Genomic DNA, 15794 nt, shown 5'->3' with positions numbered 1-15794 from the left:
TCATTCTTTCTCTTCACACTATCTGAGTGAGGAAGTCATCAGCTTATCAGAATGTAAATGACTTATTCTGAAATATAATTTTGATCATAGGACTCACTCAGCCTGTATGTGTTATCTTCTTTTGTGGTTCATGTTACAGCAATAGTGACGTGTACACATGTAGTCATGATTTGGGTGACCAGTAGATATAAAATGTAGACATAAAGGGTGTTTTTAATCTTGTGCAACCATTTTGTTATAACAAAGGAGAATGATGTGAGACCATCAGTACAGACAGACAGTGTTTTATTAGACAAATATGTGAGAAACTCCCCCAGATTAAGATCGTGTTGATCACAAGTTAAAGGCCAGACGATCATTTTTAACAGCAGTATGGTTCAGCGCTGGGCTCCCCTTCTCCTCCTGCATATGTTTGCTTGTTCATGGGCAAGTTTGAGGAAGATTTCACTCACAATAACAAGAACAGTCAATATATCGAGCATTCTTCCAGATTCATTGATGATATTTTCATGATGTGGTCAGGCAATGAAGAGGAGCTTTCAAGGTCTTTCTCATATTTAAATTCATGTACCGTCTTCCTCAACAGATCAGAGCGTTGATTCCAAACACTTTCTAGATGTCAAAATGATCACGAACGCAGAAGAAAATGACCACATCTATCTTTGGGAAATACCCTGACAGAAACTACTTCTACTGAGTTTCATGGCTCAGCAATGACTGACTTTGAGTGTTAATGTGTTTCACTCTGGGTGGAGTCAGTGATTTAACTGACCTGGCACCCTTAAAAAGGTAGTACACACAGGTTAGTACACACTGATGAAGGCAAGATGGCTGAAAACATTGTGCGTCCCTCCAGACAGGTGATTAAATGAGCTCATTAATATTCCTGAGTGCGACCTTGTCTTGTTTTAAACTGGGCCTTTATGCAGAGATGCTTCTCAATAGGAATAAATAGTCAATACTTGGACAATGAACACAGTTGTGGAGCACATGATGAAGACATTTAGCTGCAGAGAGCTGTGTGGAGGACTTGTAGACAGAAGCAGCAAACCAACTTCCCTGTTTACTTCTCAGGTTTTACTCAGAGCTCTGTTATAACTTTAGCACTTTACATCCCACCACTTCCCTTCAGCATGTAGACACAGGCCTCTTTCATCTAAGTTATATATATATATATAGTACTGCTACCTCACACCTAATGCCTCAACTTACTCAACCCCAAAGACGAGACCACAGAGTTCTGGTAACTCGTTTTGATTTTTTCTCACTGCTGCTCTGCAATGCTTTGAATGCTGCATCACCATGAGACTATAATACAATAGTGATGTTTAAACAAATGTACAGTTCACAGAGCCAAAGGAAAAACACTGATCGAGGCAACAGACAGAGCTGGTGAGGCTCCTGCTGTTGGATCAGGCGACCAATCCTGTTGTGGTTTTGTCAAAATACAACCAAACAAATAAATGCACATCAGGAGTAAGATTTGAAAAAAGAAGCAGATTTGTTCACTTGTTGCAGCACACAGCTGTAAAAAGTGTTCTGTGTTTGTGTCAGATCATAATGAAGATGAACAGAAACATTAAGTGTCTAAGTGGTTTATTTTGCACACGACATCCTCAGTTTACCATCCACCACTTCTCTTTTACACACTTTAATTCATCAACCATGAAATGCTTTGAACTCTTCAGTCGTCCATATACAAACACAAATGACAGGATAAGTGATAAAAGCGCTTCATCTTAAATATCTTAGACTCTCTTTTTTGTCACTTTTGAATATATATTTTTGCACACAAAGAAACACCAGCGAGGGGAAGAAGAATAATGTTTCTATGAGAAGGTGCCTAAAAACAACCCAACTACACACAGAGCTGAATTTGTTTCTATGTTCTCCTCCATAAAGAAACATTAGAGAACATCTGCCCTCCAGGCAGAAAGACGTATTTCACATTAGGAGGAATTTGCAATGAAATGCTCTTCAATCTTCACGTTTAGTTTTGTAACTGCAGTTTCCTTTAGGTTGTTGCTCGATATTAACAGTCATAAAACATTATAGATGTGACTTGTAATTAATTGTAAGTTCAAGTGTCTTATCGATGCTCTTGACTAGTTTTAAACAGTGATGGAATGAAACTAAGTACATTAACTTAAGTACTTTACTTGACTACTATTTTGAGGTACTACTTGAGTATTTCCACTTTCTGCTAGCTTATAGTTCCTCTCCACTTGTACTTTCTACAAGTAACCTTTAGTTACTAGTTACTTAAAGAGTGCATGCTGCAGCAGAGCAAGTCGCGCAGTTATAATGTATTTATTTTATTAGAATAAAAAAACAGAAAAATCTGAATATGATAATCATTAAAATGCTGAATTTCAGATGTAATAACTCATATTATACAGTATATACAGTACTTACATGTAAATATATGCAATTTACTTTTACTTTTGATCTTGAAATACAAAATGTGTAAATGAAATTAAATAACTTCTAACGTTGAGGTGTCTGCAGCCAGCCAGCACTTACAGTTTATATCAGGATTTAATTGATAAACTACTCAACGATATACTACACTATCTGAGCTGCAGGGTGTGGAGGTTTTGAGCTTCCCTTTATCTAACTTTAGGCAGTGAAGATGACATTTTCTTGTCTAGGCTCCAGTGTCTTTTTTGCATTAACTGACATAAAACATTTTGCATACGTAAAAAATGAATCTATATTATGAATCCAAGCCAAATATGATCTCAAAACAATACTCATTTTTTCTTCACTTGAGCGTAGAGATCCTCTGGACCGTCAGCAGTCTGTCTTGAGGTGTTTGCTGGCTTGGACACATTGACCTGTGCATACACTGTGTCCTGCTGCTGTCCACTGTCCTGCGCTGAGTCAGAGGACGGTTCAGGTCTGCGCTTGGTGAAGTCGATCTCTCCATAGTGGATGTTTTCTTCTGTTATTCTGTCTGGTATTTGAAGAGCCAGCTCGTCGTAGATTTGACTCTGAAAATTGAATCAAACAAGAAATGTTGTGAGCTGGATCCTTTCATACTAAAGTTTACTAAATGGCTTTTTCAACAAATTTGAATCTGGGTTCTGACCACAGCACAGCACTGGTAATGGTGTTAAATGACATAAATCTAAATACTGATTATGGGTAACAATTAGCTTTGATGCTGCTGTATTACATGGTGACCTTTAATATGATTGAAAGTAAAGTGATTATGATTATCTGGAGCAATCCTCACTAGTTTTCGTGAACATGGCGATCCTGTTTTGCAGTGATCATTAATCTGGGTGAAGGAGTCCCCCAGGGTTTGACTCTTGGGCCACTACTATTCAACCAAACAGCAGATAGACTCTAGGGCTGTGCAATCAATCGAATTTTGATAGTGATTTCGATTTTTGGGTCAAATGATCTCCAAACAAATATAATCGAATTGAAACGATTTATTTGGCATTTTTTGTTGTACAGTAAGCCGAGAGATTTTCTGAAAGAGACGATCATGCGCAATTCAGTCCCTCCCCCAAAGCTTCACTGCGGCCCTGCTGACTGGCACTCACTCAAGTTACGTTTTTCTCTAAATTACATAATTACATAATCGCCATCAGTCAACAGGACGCTGTCTGACTCTGTCACTCGCGGGGAGGGAGGCTGTTTTCTGGGGGAAAGTTCACAAAGTCTCGGTCGGAAGGGCTGAATCACCGCGACAAACACTTGGTGAGTGAAAGTTTTATGCCGGGGACAGACGCTGTTTTTCGCGCAAAATATGACGAAGAGTCGGTCGGACAGAAACTTCACGTATTTTTTTCCTCATATAAGTGGCCAAAGACACGAGTTACTACGTTACTGTTGTTTGGTCCTGTAAGGTTGCTTTGTGGGACATTTCTCTATTTTGTTGAGTGATGGACCTGTTCAGTTATCAGACAGTGAACACCATCAGACCGACACACCCCTGCTCCGCGCCGCCGGCTTATCCGTTCACACTGGGTCGGTTCGCCATTACTGCGTGTCATCGATCTCAGACACACTGTATAATGAGACTCCTTATCCGTCAAATTTGGACAGGCACAAGAAAATAAAGTAAATAAACTAATATAACTTAATTAATTCATTCATTTTCATTAGTTAGATTTCACAATTAGGAGGAAAGACTTAACGTTATTATTTGGTTGATTCAAGAACTAGTCTACAATAAAAAGACTAAAGACGAGCAAAAAATGGTTTGAACCAACTATTCACCACCAGAGCTTTGCTTTTAGCTACTGTGCTGTTAACAGATTAAACCAATTTGCAACAAACATAAATTGTCTACTGTGTCTGTTTTACAGTTTTAGAGGGTGATTGCTTAACATTGTCCAACCACTGTGTTGCTTACAGATTGTTTTGTCCCATTTGTTGTGTTTCTTAATATTTAACCCACTCAGTAACCTGTCAAAGATTGTCTACTTTCACACAGAAGACACAATCACTGTGAACAGATGCAAATACTCACAACAAACAGTTCACTACTGTACAAAGAAGTTAAGTATTTACTCACCTGAGTCTGTTGTGGAGTTTGATGTTTCAATTTAAAACACCTGGAAGCAATAGAGAGCTGTCAGAATAACAAGGACTAATGACTGAAGCAGACAGTTTTGGATGTGTATCAGTGGAATTAAAAAAAAAAGTTTTGTTGAAATTAAGTCACAGAACAACTTCTTTGTTTGTTCCCTTTTCTTAGAGTTTCAGAGCCGGTCACTTTAAACAGTGCAAAAAATGTAAACGTGAGGAATCTGTTTGTGCAGAAATGAACAAAACAGACATCACATCTTCATCCATACCCTCACCATGAACGTATGTTTGTGATACTCACCAAACACAGACTGCAAGGCAGATGAGTATGATGACAATAATCCCTCCAAGAACTGGACCCCATATTCTCTGTTCAGAGTTCTCTGTTCATCAGAAAAGAAAAGGACAGTAAAACTCAGTGACTGAAAGAAAACCAAGGTTGAATGTAGACATGTAACAAGTCTGTTGTGGTACTTTACAGGGAACTAAAACAAAGGAGAGCAGGTTAGATTAAATTAGCAGATTCAGTCCAGTTCTACATTTACCTGCAACATTCAAATGGATCTGTGGCGACGTCTGGTTACCGAGATCATTTGTGGCCACACAGTAACAATCTCCACCATCTGTCGCATCAAAGCTGTAAAAGTGTCCTTCAGATACATTCATTGGTCCATCTTTACTGATCCTGAACCAGGTGAAGCTGCTGACGGGAGGCTTGGCTCTGCTGGAGCAGGTCAGGTTCACCCAGCTACCTGCTGATGCACTGATGGACACTGAGGTGTTTTTAGGAGCATCTGAGGAAAATGTGACAGATGTGAGATATGAGAGTAACATCAGAGCCTGAATAAGATCCTTTATTTGTATCATGTGCTGACAGGATCCAATAACAAACTCTGGTCGTCTTACATGAAACACTGAGAGTCTTTGTCTCCTCTGCTGTCTTGACATCTTGTCCTTCATTCACAGGATATGTGGCAGAACAGCTGATGTTGTATCCATCATGTTGGTCTGACAGAGTGATGGTCTCCTGGATTTTAGTTGTAAAGGTCCCATCTGTGTTTTCCTCTATTTTGTTGTGAGAGTCTTGTTGGAGACTCCAGGTGAGTTTAGGAGGGGAGTGTGGACAGGGAGTGAAAGCTGAGCAGGTTATAGTGACAGACTCCTTCTCCTTCAGATCACCTGAGATCTCAATTCTGGGGCGACCAGGAGAATCTGTGGGTTCAAATCAAACACACATTTAAATAATCAAAGAAATCATTTTAAATTCATTAATTAACTTTTTCATTAAAAGTTCTTAAATGCCAAAGCTTAAAAAGAATATTACAGTCACACAATTTCCTCCATAATGTGACCATTTAATGTCAAATTGTAATGACACTTCAGAAATAAAATGTATTCAAGTGTAACTGATTTCCTTTTTTATTCTGAACAATAACATTATAGACTGACTGACAGAAACAAAACTCTCTTACCTTTAACTGTTATTAGAAGAGGATCACAAATAGCTGTTGCCTTGAATGGTTCGTTCTCAATTCTGAAGTAGTATGTGTTTGTGTAACTTGTGATTAAACTGGAAAATAAAGTGGTGCAGTTTTTCTCACTCAGGTTTCCAGTTATTTTCATTGGATAGGTGTTATCTTTGTTCTTACTGTGGAAAATCACATTGTTTTGTTGGTAGGGATTACTTTTAATCCACACTCCAAAGATTTCTCTGCTGCTGTCAAACTCTTGCTCTGGTTTAGGTCTAAAGTAACATGGGATTTGCAAACAAGATCCACTCAGTGCTTCCATCTTCTTTGGTGCAGTGATGAAGAGGGCTGAATCATCAGGACAAGCAGCCAAAGCACCTGTGAACCAGAATCATGATAAACAAAATGTTTCAAACAATCTTCATTCAGAGAAAGACAAAACATACTTCAGCAGTAATATTTTACATTATAGCCGTTTTCATTGTACAGTCTGTTAATGGTAATTTTATCGGTTTACAAGAAGCAGATAACAATCTCCACTTAATCCCACACAAGCCTGACCCCCGGTGGTGACCAAACCCAGTGACACAAACACTCCAATGATTCAAGTAATGTCTCCAAATAAAAGTGAGAGAACAAACAGCTCACCTGAGAGAAAGAAGAGGCTCAGCCACATGTTGGCTGTCACCATATTCACACACAGGACTGACATGACACTCATCACCTGGATTCGAAAGAAAAACGTTTCAATATTTTAATCAAAACATCTTTAAACAAATCATTCATGTTGTTTCAACCTCAAAGTCAAACATTCAAACCAGGAACTTGCCACCAAGTGTTGTGTGTGTAGTGATGAAAAATATCTGCAGAGTTGCTCTGAAAACAGTTTGAATATGAATTCAAAGTGAGTACGTTTTTGATATTATAAAGTTTAAATATAAAAAGCAGTAACATTTGACCTTACCAAACGATCCTGCAGCTAAAACAGAGAAGAATGTCAGCAGAACAGCAACAGACCCAGTAACAGATGTCCCCGCTCAGACTTTGTGATATTAAAGCAAACAGACTTCTTGTTTTACGCAACTAAAATACTGCAGAAATAAGAGAAGGTTTCATCCTTCCTGTTCACACGCTGTGAGTGAGGAAGTCTTCAGCTAATCAGAATGCAGATGAGACGAAACTCACCGCAGCATCTTGCATCTTCTTTTGTAGCACATATTATATTAATAACATTTTAACTTCTTGATCACGTGTAGGTTTGATTCAAGTGAACAGTAGATATAAAATGTTGACAAGTAAAATATAGAGTGTGTTCTATTACAAGTAGTTTGGTTCTTGTGGAGAGATGAGAGGTTTTAAATTGGGTTCATCAGTGAACTAATGCAATTATCCTTAATGTGAATGTCAATATATCATGCATTTTTCTAGATTCACTGTTGATGACGATGATTTCTAGATTCATCAGTTAAATGACATAAATCTAAATACTGATTATGGTTAACAATAAGCTTTGATGCTGCTGGATTACACTGTGACCTTAATATTATTGAAAGTAAAGTGATTATGATTATCTGGAGCAATCCTTAATAGTTTCCATGTGATCTTTGACCAGATCCCGAGGGAGGCTGGAGACATTGAGTCCGAATGGACCTTGTTCTCCGCTTCCATTGTTGACGCGGCTGTTCGAAGCTGTGGCCGTAAGGTGTCCGGTGCCTGTCGTGGAGGCAATCTCCGAACCCGGTGGTGGACACCGAAAGTAAGGGATGCTGTCAAGCTGAAGAAGGAGTCCTATCGAGCCAGGTTGGCTCGGGGACTCCTGAGGCAGCTGACGGGTACCAGCAGGCCAAGGAATACTTCGAGGATCTCCTCAATCCCACTGACACGCCTTCCATAGAGGAAGCAGAGGCTGGGGACTCAGAGGTTGATACATTTATCACCTGGGCTGAAGTCACTGAGATAGTTCGGAAGTTCCCCGGTGGCAAAGCATGGATGCTGTCTACTTTAAGCAGAAATTGTAATTTTAAAGCTACACGGATCTACAATTATACTTTAATAATTAATCCATGTCCTTACTGACAGTGACTGAAGAAACAAAACATGCTTCTACTGTAATAATAATAATAATAAAAATAACAATGATAATAATAATAATAATAATAATAATAATAATAATAATAATAATGAGATTTCTATTTTCAGCAACAGGGAACTAACAAATCATACTATTTCTTTTGTCTTTAGTAATGATATGACCTTTATGTTGGCTGTTATGTTGAGATATGCAGCCTTTTTTGAAGATATCAGATGATTTTGACACAAACTATAAATCTAAAAGCTTCGACACAAACACAACAATCTGCATCACTGTTCATGTTTGTGGTGGTGGTGACTGGTGATGAATTTAGATCAGAGGAGTTGTGAACAGGAGCAGTTCAAAGTGTCGCCATGACCAGCTGGTGGTGTATGAACCAGTCATGACTTAAAGTACAAAAAGCTCACTGCTAATCAGAGCTCAGACAGACTCAGAGCCAGAAGTTCATATTTTATTAAAGTCATTCCTGCAGCACAGAGAAACATAAACATTAAAACAGCACTGATTGATCTGCATTAACAATCATCCAAATATTTCAAATCAAATCTTCAAACCCTCACTAACACATGATACTTTATCATTTATTTCATTATATCAGTCCTGGATACTTAATAATTACACACAAGGTAAATAAAGCAAACATGTAACTATCAACTGCATCTGTAATATAAACTAATTATTAATAAAGACCTTTGAGGATCCTTAAAAAGTGTAACTGTTAGTCATAGAAGGTAAACTTCACATCAGGGGACTCCAAAACATGAGGACATGACCTCTGTTACCTCTGTGGCAGCTACAGTAACTTTGTAGATAGATTTTACATACATATGATCATTACTATGATTCATTGCTACATTAAAACAAGCTGTTAGAATAAACACAACTCCTTCACACTTTCTGCCTCTTAATTATCTAAAATGTTTCACATAATCATGTTGTTGCACATCAGAAAACACCATTCAGCCCAAGAGAAAGAATGAACATAAAAATGCAATAAATCAGCTGAATCTTACACAAACTAATGATGAAACAGAGAAATATTCCATTTATGGTGAACATGACGTCTTCCTCTTCTCCTTCATGATGCTTGAATCTCAATCACTCTGTTGACATAGTCTGCTTCATCTGTGTCCTGAGAGAGAGACAGAGAGAGAGACAGAGAGAGACAGAGAGAGAGAGAGAGAGAGAGAGAGAGAGTCCGACTTCATTTAATGTGTATATAAATGAACTTGCTGTTGCGTTAGATCAATGTGCTGCTCCTGGCCTCTCTCTCCTAGATAGAGAGGTGAAGTCTCTGCTTTGTGCTGATGACCTTGTTCTACTGTCTCCTACTGAACAAGGACTGCAGCAGCAGCTGGACATAGTAGAAAAGTACTGTCAGAACTGGGCCCTGGCAGTAAACATGAAGAAAACTAATGTCATGATCTTTCAAGAACGCCCCAGATGTCAGGAGAACAAACACCAATTTAACATAAATAATCATATCATTGAACATAGCATGAGTTATACCTACCTTGGTATAACCATTACAGCATCAGGGAGTTTCAACATGGCAGTGAATGCACTAAAAGAAAAAGCTCGTAAAGCCCTACATGCAATTAAGAAAACATTTTATAATTTCCAAATTCCAGTCAAAATCTGGCTTAAAATATTTGATAGTGTCATCCAGCCCATTGCGCTGTACGGTAGTGAAGTATGGGGTCCACTCAGTCATCAGAGCTATGGGACAAACATCCAACAGTCTTTACATGCAGAATTCTGCAGACACATTTTACACGTACACAGAAACACACCAACAAATGCATGTAGAGCAGAATTAGGCAGATACCCACTGATAATTAACATTCAAAAGACAACGCTCAACTTTTTTACCTGAAATACAGCCCCCGAGACACCCTCCACTCCAAAGCCCTCCAAACTCAAGAGCTGAGCCCAGAAAAGAGTCCCCTAAGTCAGTTGGTACTGAGGCTAACTGCCCCCTCTCAGACACAGTCTGACCAGCCTCACAACAACACTGCTCTCCAAACACGAATCAGAGAAAAGCAAATTATAACACAATGTAAAGAAATCTATCTGGAACATTGGAAAGAAGAAACTAAAAGCCAAAGTAGATCAGAATGTTATCTAGCCCTAAAAGAGATGATGAATCAGCAGAATATCTCCACTGTCAGAGATAGAAAGCAGAGACAGATCCTCACCAAGTACAGGCTCAGTGACCACAAACTGACAATCCAAACAGGAAGACACAAAAAATCATGGCAACCAAAAGAAAACAGAACGTGTGGTCACTGCTCGACAGGTGAGGTTGAGACAGAGAGAGAGACAGAGAGAGAGAGAGAGAGAGAGAGAGACAGAGGTGTTGGTGCTCTGCAGTGAGTTTAATGCAGCTGAAAGAGAAATGCCAGCAGCACCTTGAGCTTGTCTTGGTAAATCAAAGTCTAATATAAAGTGAGATTAGCTCTCCTTAATGAAATGAAGACAGTTTACTGTTGACAGAATAATGTACCTGTCCTCATCTAGTAGCTTACCTTCACTGGTTTGTTGCAGCATCTTGATCTGAACCAGCTGAAAGAAAAGGAGATGGAATAAATAAACATGAATACAAGTGAAACAGTTTAAAGAGAACAATAAGTCTGTAGCTGGAAATGATCACATCATAGAAAAGTTGGTCTCACCACTCAAAGATGACGATTGTACTGCAGAGCATTATGACTCCCAGGATCTTCAGTGTAACGTAGACAGAAAGCCCAAACTCTGTAACAAGACAGCATGGTCACCTTCTCCTTAATGGAAAACACGATCTTCAGCACTTCATTAACCAAAATAAAATGTCTAACATGACACACTGAGAGTCAAACTGAATCAGCTGAAGTGTTTTCAGAGCATCTTTCCATGACTGAGTTCTCACAAAGCTGAATTTCATTAACAGAACAAACTGTATTCAACAATAAATGCTCTCCAGCCACCACGAGATGCTGAGCAGATCTTTTCTCTCCAAGTAGAAGTTTATTACTCTACAATGATTTCATAAAAAATGCAGTACAGGGTAATTAAACAAATTAATAAACAAACAAAGAAGCAATGCAGAAGCAGGAAAGAAGAAACAAGCATGAATTAAAATGAGCAGATTCAGTCCAGTTCTACATTTACCTGCAACATTCAAATGGATCTGTGATGACGTCTGGTTACCGAGATCATTTGTAGCCACACAGTAATAATCTCCTCCATCTGTCACATCAAAGCTGTAAGAGTGTCCTTCAGCTACATTCATTGGTCCATCTTTACTGTTCCTGAACCAGGTGAAGCTGCTGACGGGAGGCTTGGCTCTGCTGGAGCAGGTCAGGTTCAACCAGCTACCTGCTGATGCACTGATGGACACTGAGGTGTCTTTAGGAGCATCTGAGGAAAATGTGACAGAGATGTGAGATATGAGAGTAACATCAGAGCCTGAATAAGATCCTTCATTTTGATCATGTGCTGACAGGATCCAATAACAAACTCTGGTTGTCTTACATGAAACACTGAGAGTCTTTGTCTCCTCTGCTGTCTTGACATCTTCTCCTTCATTCACAGGATATGTGGCAGAACAGCTGATGTTGTATCCATCATGTTGGTCTGACAGAGTGATGGTCTCCTGGATTTTAGTTGTAAAGGTCCCATCTGTGTTTTCCTCTATTTTGTTGTGAGAGTCTTGTTGGAGACTCCAGGTGAGTTTAGGAGGGGAGTGTGGACAGGGAGTGAAAGCTGAGCAGGTTATAGTGACAGACTCCTTCTCCTTCAGATCACCTGAGATCTCAATTCTGGGGCAACGAGGAGAATCTGTGGGTTCAAATCAAACACATGTTTTAAATTAAACAATTCAGTACAGTACAGTTTGTACCATAGATTCAAATGTGAGCCTTTTATATTAAATTCAGTCAGCTTCATCATGAGACATTAAAATTCATTTGGATATTTCTACATTTTTGTAGAATTTAGCCTTTAATAATGATAAATGTGAATGACTGACAGACAGTCGCCACATGAGACTTCCCTTTTTTCTAAGTCTGTTCACAAATGAGTGCTTTTAATAGCAATGAAAAAATTTCACAGTCAAGTTCAGGTTCATGGTGCTTGCTGTTTAAGTCTTGAGCTGTGACAACATTATGCCAACCCCATATTACAGAGTTCTCTGTTCATCAAAAAGAAAAGTACAGTAAAACTCAGTGGCTAAAAGAAAACCAAGGTTGAATGTAGACATGTAACAAGTCTGTTGTGGTACTTTACAGGGAACTAAAACAAAGGAGAGCAGGTTCGATTAAATGAGCAGATTCAGTCCAGTTCTACATTTACCTGCAACATTCAAATGGATCTGTGACGACGTCTGGTTACCGAGATCATTTGTGGCCACACAGTAATAATCTCCTCCACATGTCGCATTAAAGCTGTAAAAGTGTCCTTCAGCTACATTCATTGGTCCATCTTTACTGTTCCTGAACCAGGTGAAGCTGCTGACGGGAGGCTTGGCTCTGCTGGAGCAGGTCAGGTTCACCCAGCTACCTGTTGATGCACTGATGGACACTGAGGTGTCTTTAGGAGCATCTGAGGAAAATGTGACAGAGATGTGAGATATGAGAGTAACATCAGAGCCTGAATAAGATCCTTTATTTGTATCATGTGCTGACAGGATCCAATAACAAACTCTGGTTGTCTTACATGAAACACTGAGAGTCTTTGTCTCCTCTGCTGTCTTGACATCTTGTCCTTCATTCACAGGATATGTGGCAGAACAGCTGATGTTGTATCCATCATGTTGGTCTGACAGAGTGATGGTCTCCTGGATTTTAGTTGCAAAGGTCCCATCTGTGTTTTCCTCTATTTTGTTGTGAGAGTCTTGTTGGAGACTCCAGGTGAGTTTAGGAGGGGAGTGTGGACAGGGAGTGAAAGCTGAGCAGGTTATAGTGACAGACTCCTTCTCCTTCAGATCACCTGAGATCTCAATTGTGGGGCGACGAGGAGAATCTGTGGGTTCAAATCAAACACATAAAAAAATCAAGGAAATCATGTTAAATTCATTAATTTGTGTTTTTAAATGCCAAAGCTGAAACAGAATCTTACAATCACACAATTTCCTCCATAATGTGAACATTTAATGTCAAACAGTAATGACACAACAGAATTAAAATGTATTCAAGTGTAACTGATTTCCCTTTTTATTCTGAACAATAACATTATAGACTGACTGACAGAAACAAAACTCTCTTACCTTTAACTGTTATCAGAAGAGGATCACAAATAGCTGTTGCCTTGAATGGGTCGTTCTCAATTCTGAAGTAGTATGTGTTTGTGTAATTTGTGATTAAACTGGAAAATAAAGTGGTGCAGTTTCTCTCTCTCAGGTTTCCAGTTATCTTCATTGGATAGATGTTATCTTTCTTGTTACTATGGAAAATCACATTGTTTAGACTGGGGGTACTCTTCATCCACACTCCAGAGATTTCTCTGCTGCTGTCAAACTCTTGTTCTGGCTCAGGTCTAAAGTTACATGGGATTTGCAAACAAGATCCACTCAGTGCTTCCATCTTCTTTGGTGCAGTAATGAAGAGGCCTGCCTGCTCAGGACAATCAGCCAAAGCACCTGTAAACCAGAATGTTAATTAACAAAATGTTAAAAACAGTCTCCATAAAGAGAAAGACTAAATATACTTCTGCAGTAATATTTTGCATCATGGCCTCATACAGTCTGTTCATTGTACAATTTTTGTTGATCTACAAGAAGCAGATAACAATCTCCACTTAATCCCACACAAGCCTGACCCCCGGTGGTGACCAAACCCAGTGACACAAACACTCCAATGATTCAAGTAATGTCTCCAAATAAAAGTGAGAGAACAAACAGCTCACCTGAGAGAAAGAAGAGGCTCAGCAACATGTTGGCTGTCACCATATTCACACACAGGACTGAAATGACACTCATCATCAGCTTCCCTGTTAAGCTGTTGTAATCAAAACCACATCGACTTCCCCCTTTATGAATTTATGCCCCTTTTTTTATACCGTGTTTCTCCTTTCCTGCTGATATCCTCTGAGTATTTTTACCCACATGACTCACTGTGACTCTGTATGATGTCAAATTTTTACATATGTGTAAAACAATAATATTATGATAATATTTACTAATTATAATAATATTTAAAGTATTTAAAACATGTCATTTCACATGTAAGAACCACAGTGATGTCGCTGACTTGTGCGCAGCCACTGTGGGTCACTCTGTCACTGTTGCTGTCACCATATTCACACACAGGACTGCAATGACAACCACTATCAGCTTCCCTGTTTAGCTGCTGCAATTAAAACCACGTCTACTTCCTCCTTATTGACCAAAGACCACGCAACATCCATGACCTGGTTTTTATTTCACACGTACACAAGAATTTATCTCCTTTCCTGCTGATATCCTGTCAGTATTTTTACTCACATGACTCCCTGCAAGTCTGTATGATGTCAAATCTTTACATGTGCATCAATGCTGTAATAAATATGATAATATTGATAAATGATGAAGATAATTAAATCATTCAAAACATTAACTTTCACTTCGTTCACATGTAACATCCACAATGATATTGTTGACTTGTGCACAGTCACTGTGGGTCATTTGTAACTGCTGCTCAACACGATTGCACTGATGAAAATGTTTTCCTGCCTTCTCAGGCTTTTATTTGTACATTACAACTTTATCTTTGTATCTACTTTATCGTTCAGTTCCTAGCTGAGTTCTCATCAACTTTGACAGTTTGTGATCTGTCTGACAGGAAACATCACACACTGACATCACTTGTGCACGGTCCAGGACAGGAAGGCTCTCCAGCTGGTGATTAAAACCATCCACGATATCATTAGTTCTTATTTACTGAGCATCAGTGATATCGGTGAAGTGTCTGCACTGACTTCTGAGCTTATCCTCAACACTCCACCATGAACTGCTTGTTTCTCTGACTTGATTTTTCATTAATTAGTCTGTATAGCTTCTTATTTTTTGCATGTGTTTTTGTAGTTTAGGGAATTACAAGCAGAAATGTCCTTATACAAACTTGTATTGGATAAGAAAGGAGAGAAAAGGTGAGAAACTGCCTCGTGATTTCAAAAATCTAATTAGAAGTGTTTCAAAATGTATTTTACATACAAAGGAACACCAGCACACAACGGATTTATTTAAAAAATACATGAAAAGGTGCCATAATATAGCCCAGTGTTACACAGATTGTTGTTGAAGCTGTACAGTATTTGTTGTTATGTTATTCAAACTTGCAGGAAAAAGAAAAATGAAAAAATGAAGAAGAAATAGACCCTTTCTGCACTCATAGAAAGAGGCATTATTACAGAAACCCATGGTTAACAGTGGAAACAGTAACAAAAGTGATGCAGGCCTAGAAGAAGTCTCAGTTTTCAAAGATCAAACTCAGTGTATTCAGTCCTGGTCAGTGTTTACCTCATGCCTCAACTTCTTCTGAAGTGTCAACAACAGAAGACGAGTCAAAGTCTGTTTTATACATGTTGGCCTCACAGAGTTTTGGTACCTGTTACAGACGAGGACCGTACCTGAAAGAACCACTAGATGGACGCACTCTGCCATCAGTGTGTGAATGTGTGTGTGAAAAGGTGTATGTGAGTGTTTTAAAGCGTCTGAGTGGTCAGTAGACTGT

At 38.9% G+C, this 15794-nt stretch overlaps 2 protein-coding genes across 2 annotated transcripts; both read right to left on the bottom strand.

Annotated features, from left to right (window-relative positions):
- Window positions 1–2753: 2753 nt before the first annotated feature.
- On the bottom strand, window positions 2754–6690 carry LOC311249824 (sialic acid-binding Ig-like lectin 12; the record flags this gene model as incomplete). Its single annotated transcript, XM_084341140.1, has 7 exons — window positions 2754–2993; window positions 4532–4571; window positions 4847–4928; window positions 5091–5339; window positions 5452–5757; window positions 6018–6392; window positions 6663–6690. The coding sequence occupies 7 exons, from the start codon at window positions 6688–6690 to the stop codon at window positions 2754–2756; spliced, it is 1320 nt and encodes a 439-aa protein (XP_084197266.1).
- Window positions 6691–8578: 1888 nt separating this feature from the next.
- On the bottom strand, window positions 8579–14017 carry LOC311249823 (sialoadhesin-like; the record flags this gene model as incomplete). Its single annotated transcript, XM_084341139.1, has 7 exons — window positions 8579–9238; window positions 10635–10671; window positions 10782–10860; window positions 12439–12687; window positions 12802–13107; window positions 13352–13723; window positions 13990–14017. The coding sequence occupies 7 exons, from the start codon at window positions 14015–14017 to the stop codon at window positions 9185–9187; spliced, it is 1125 nt and encodes a 374-aa protein (XP_084197265.1). The 3' UTR covers window positions 8579–9184.
- Window positions 14018–15794: the final 1777 nt, after the last annotated feature.

This window comes from Pagrus pagrus, assembly GCF_965226575.1.
Source record: "Pagrus pagrus genome assembly, chromosome: 20".
Classification (NCBI taxonomy): Eukaryota; Metazoa; Chordata; class Actinopteri; order Spariformes; family Sparidae; genus Pagrus; species Pagrus pagrus.
This window is presented reverse-complemented; position numbering and strand designations above follow the sequence as displayed.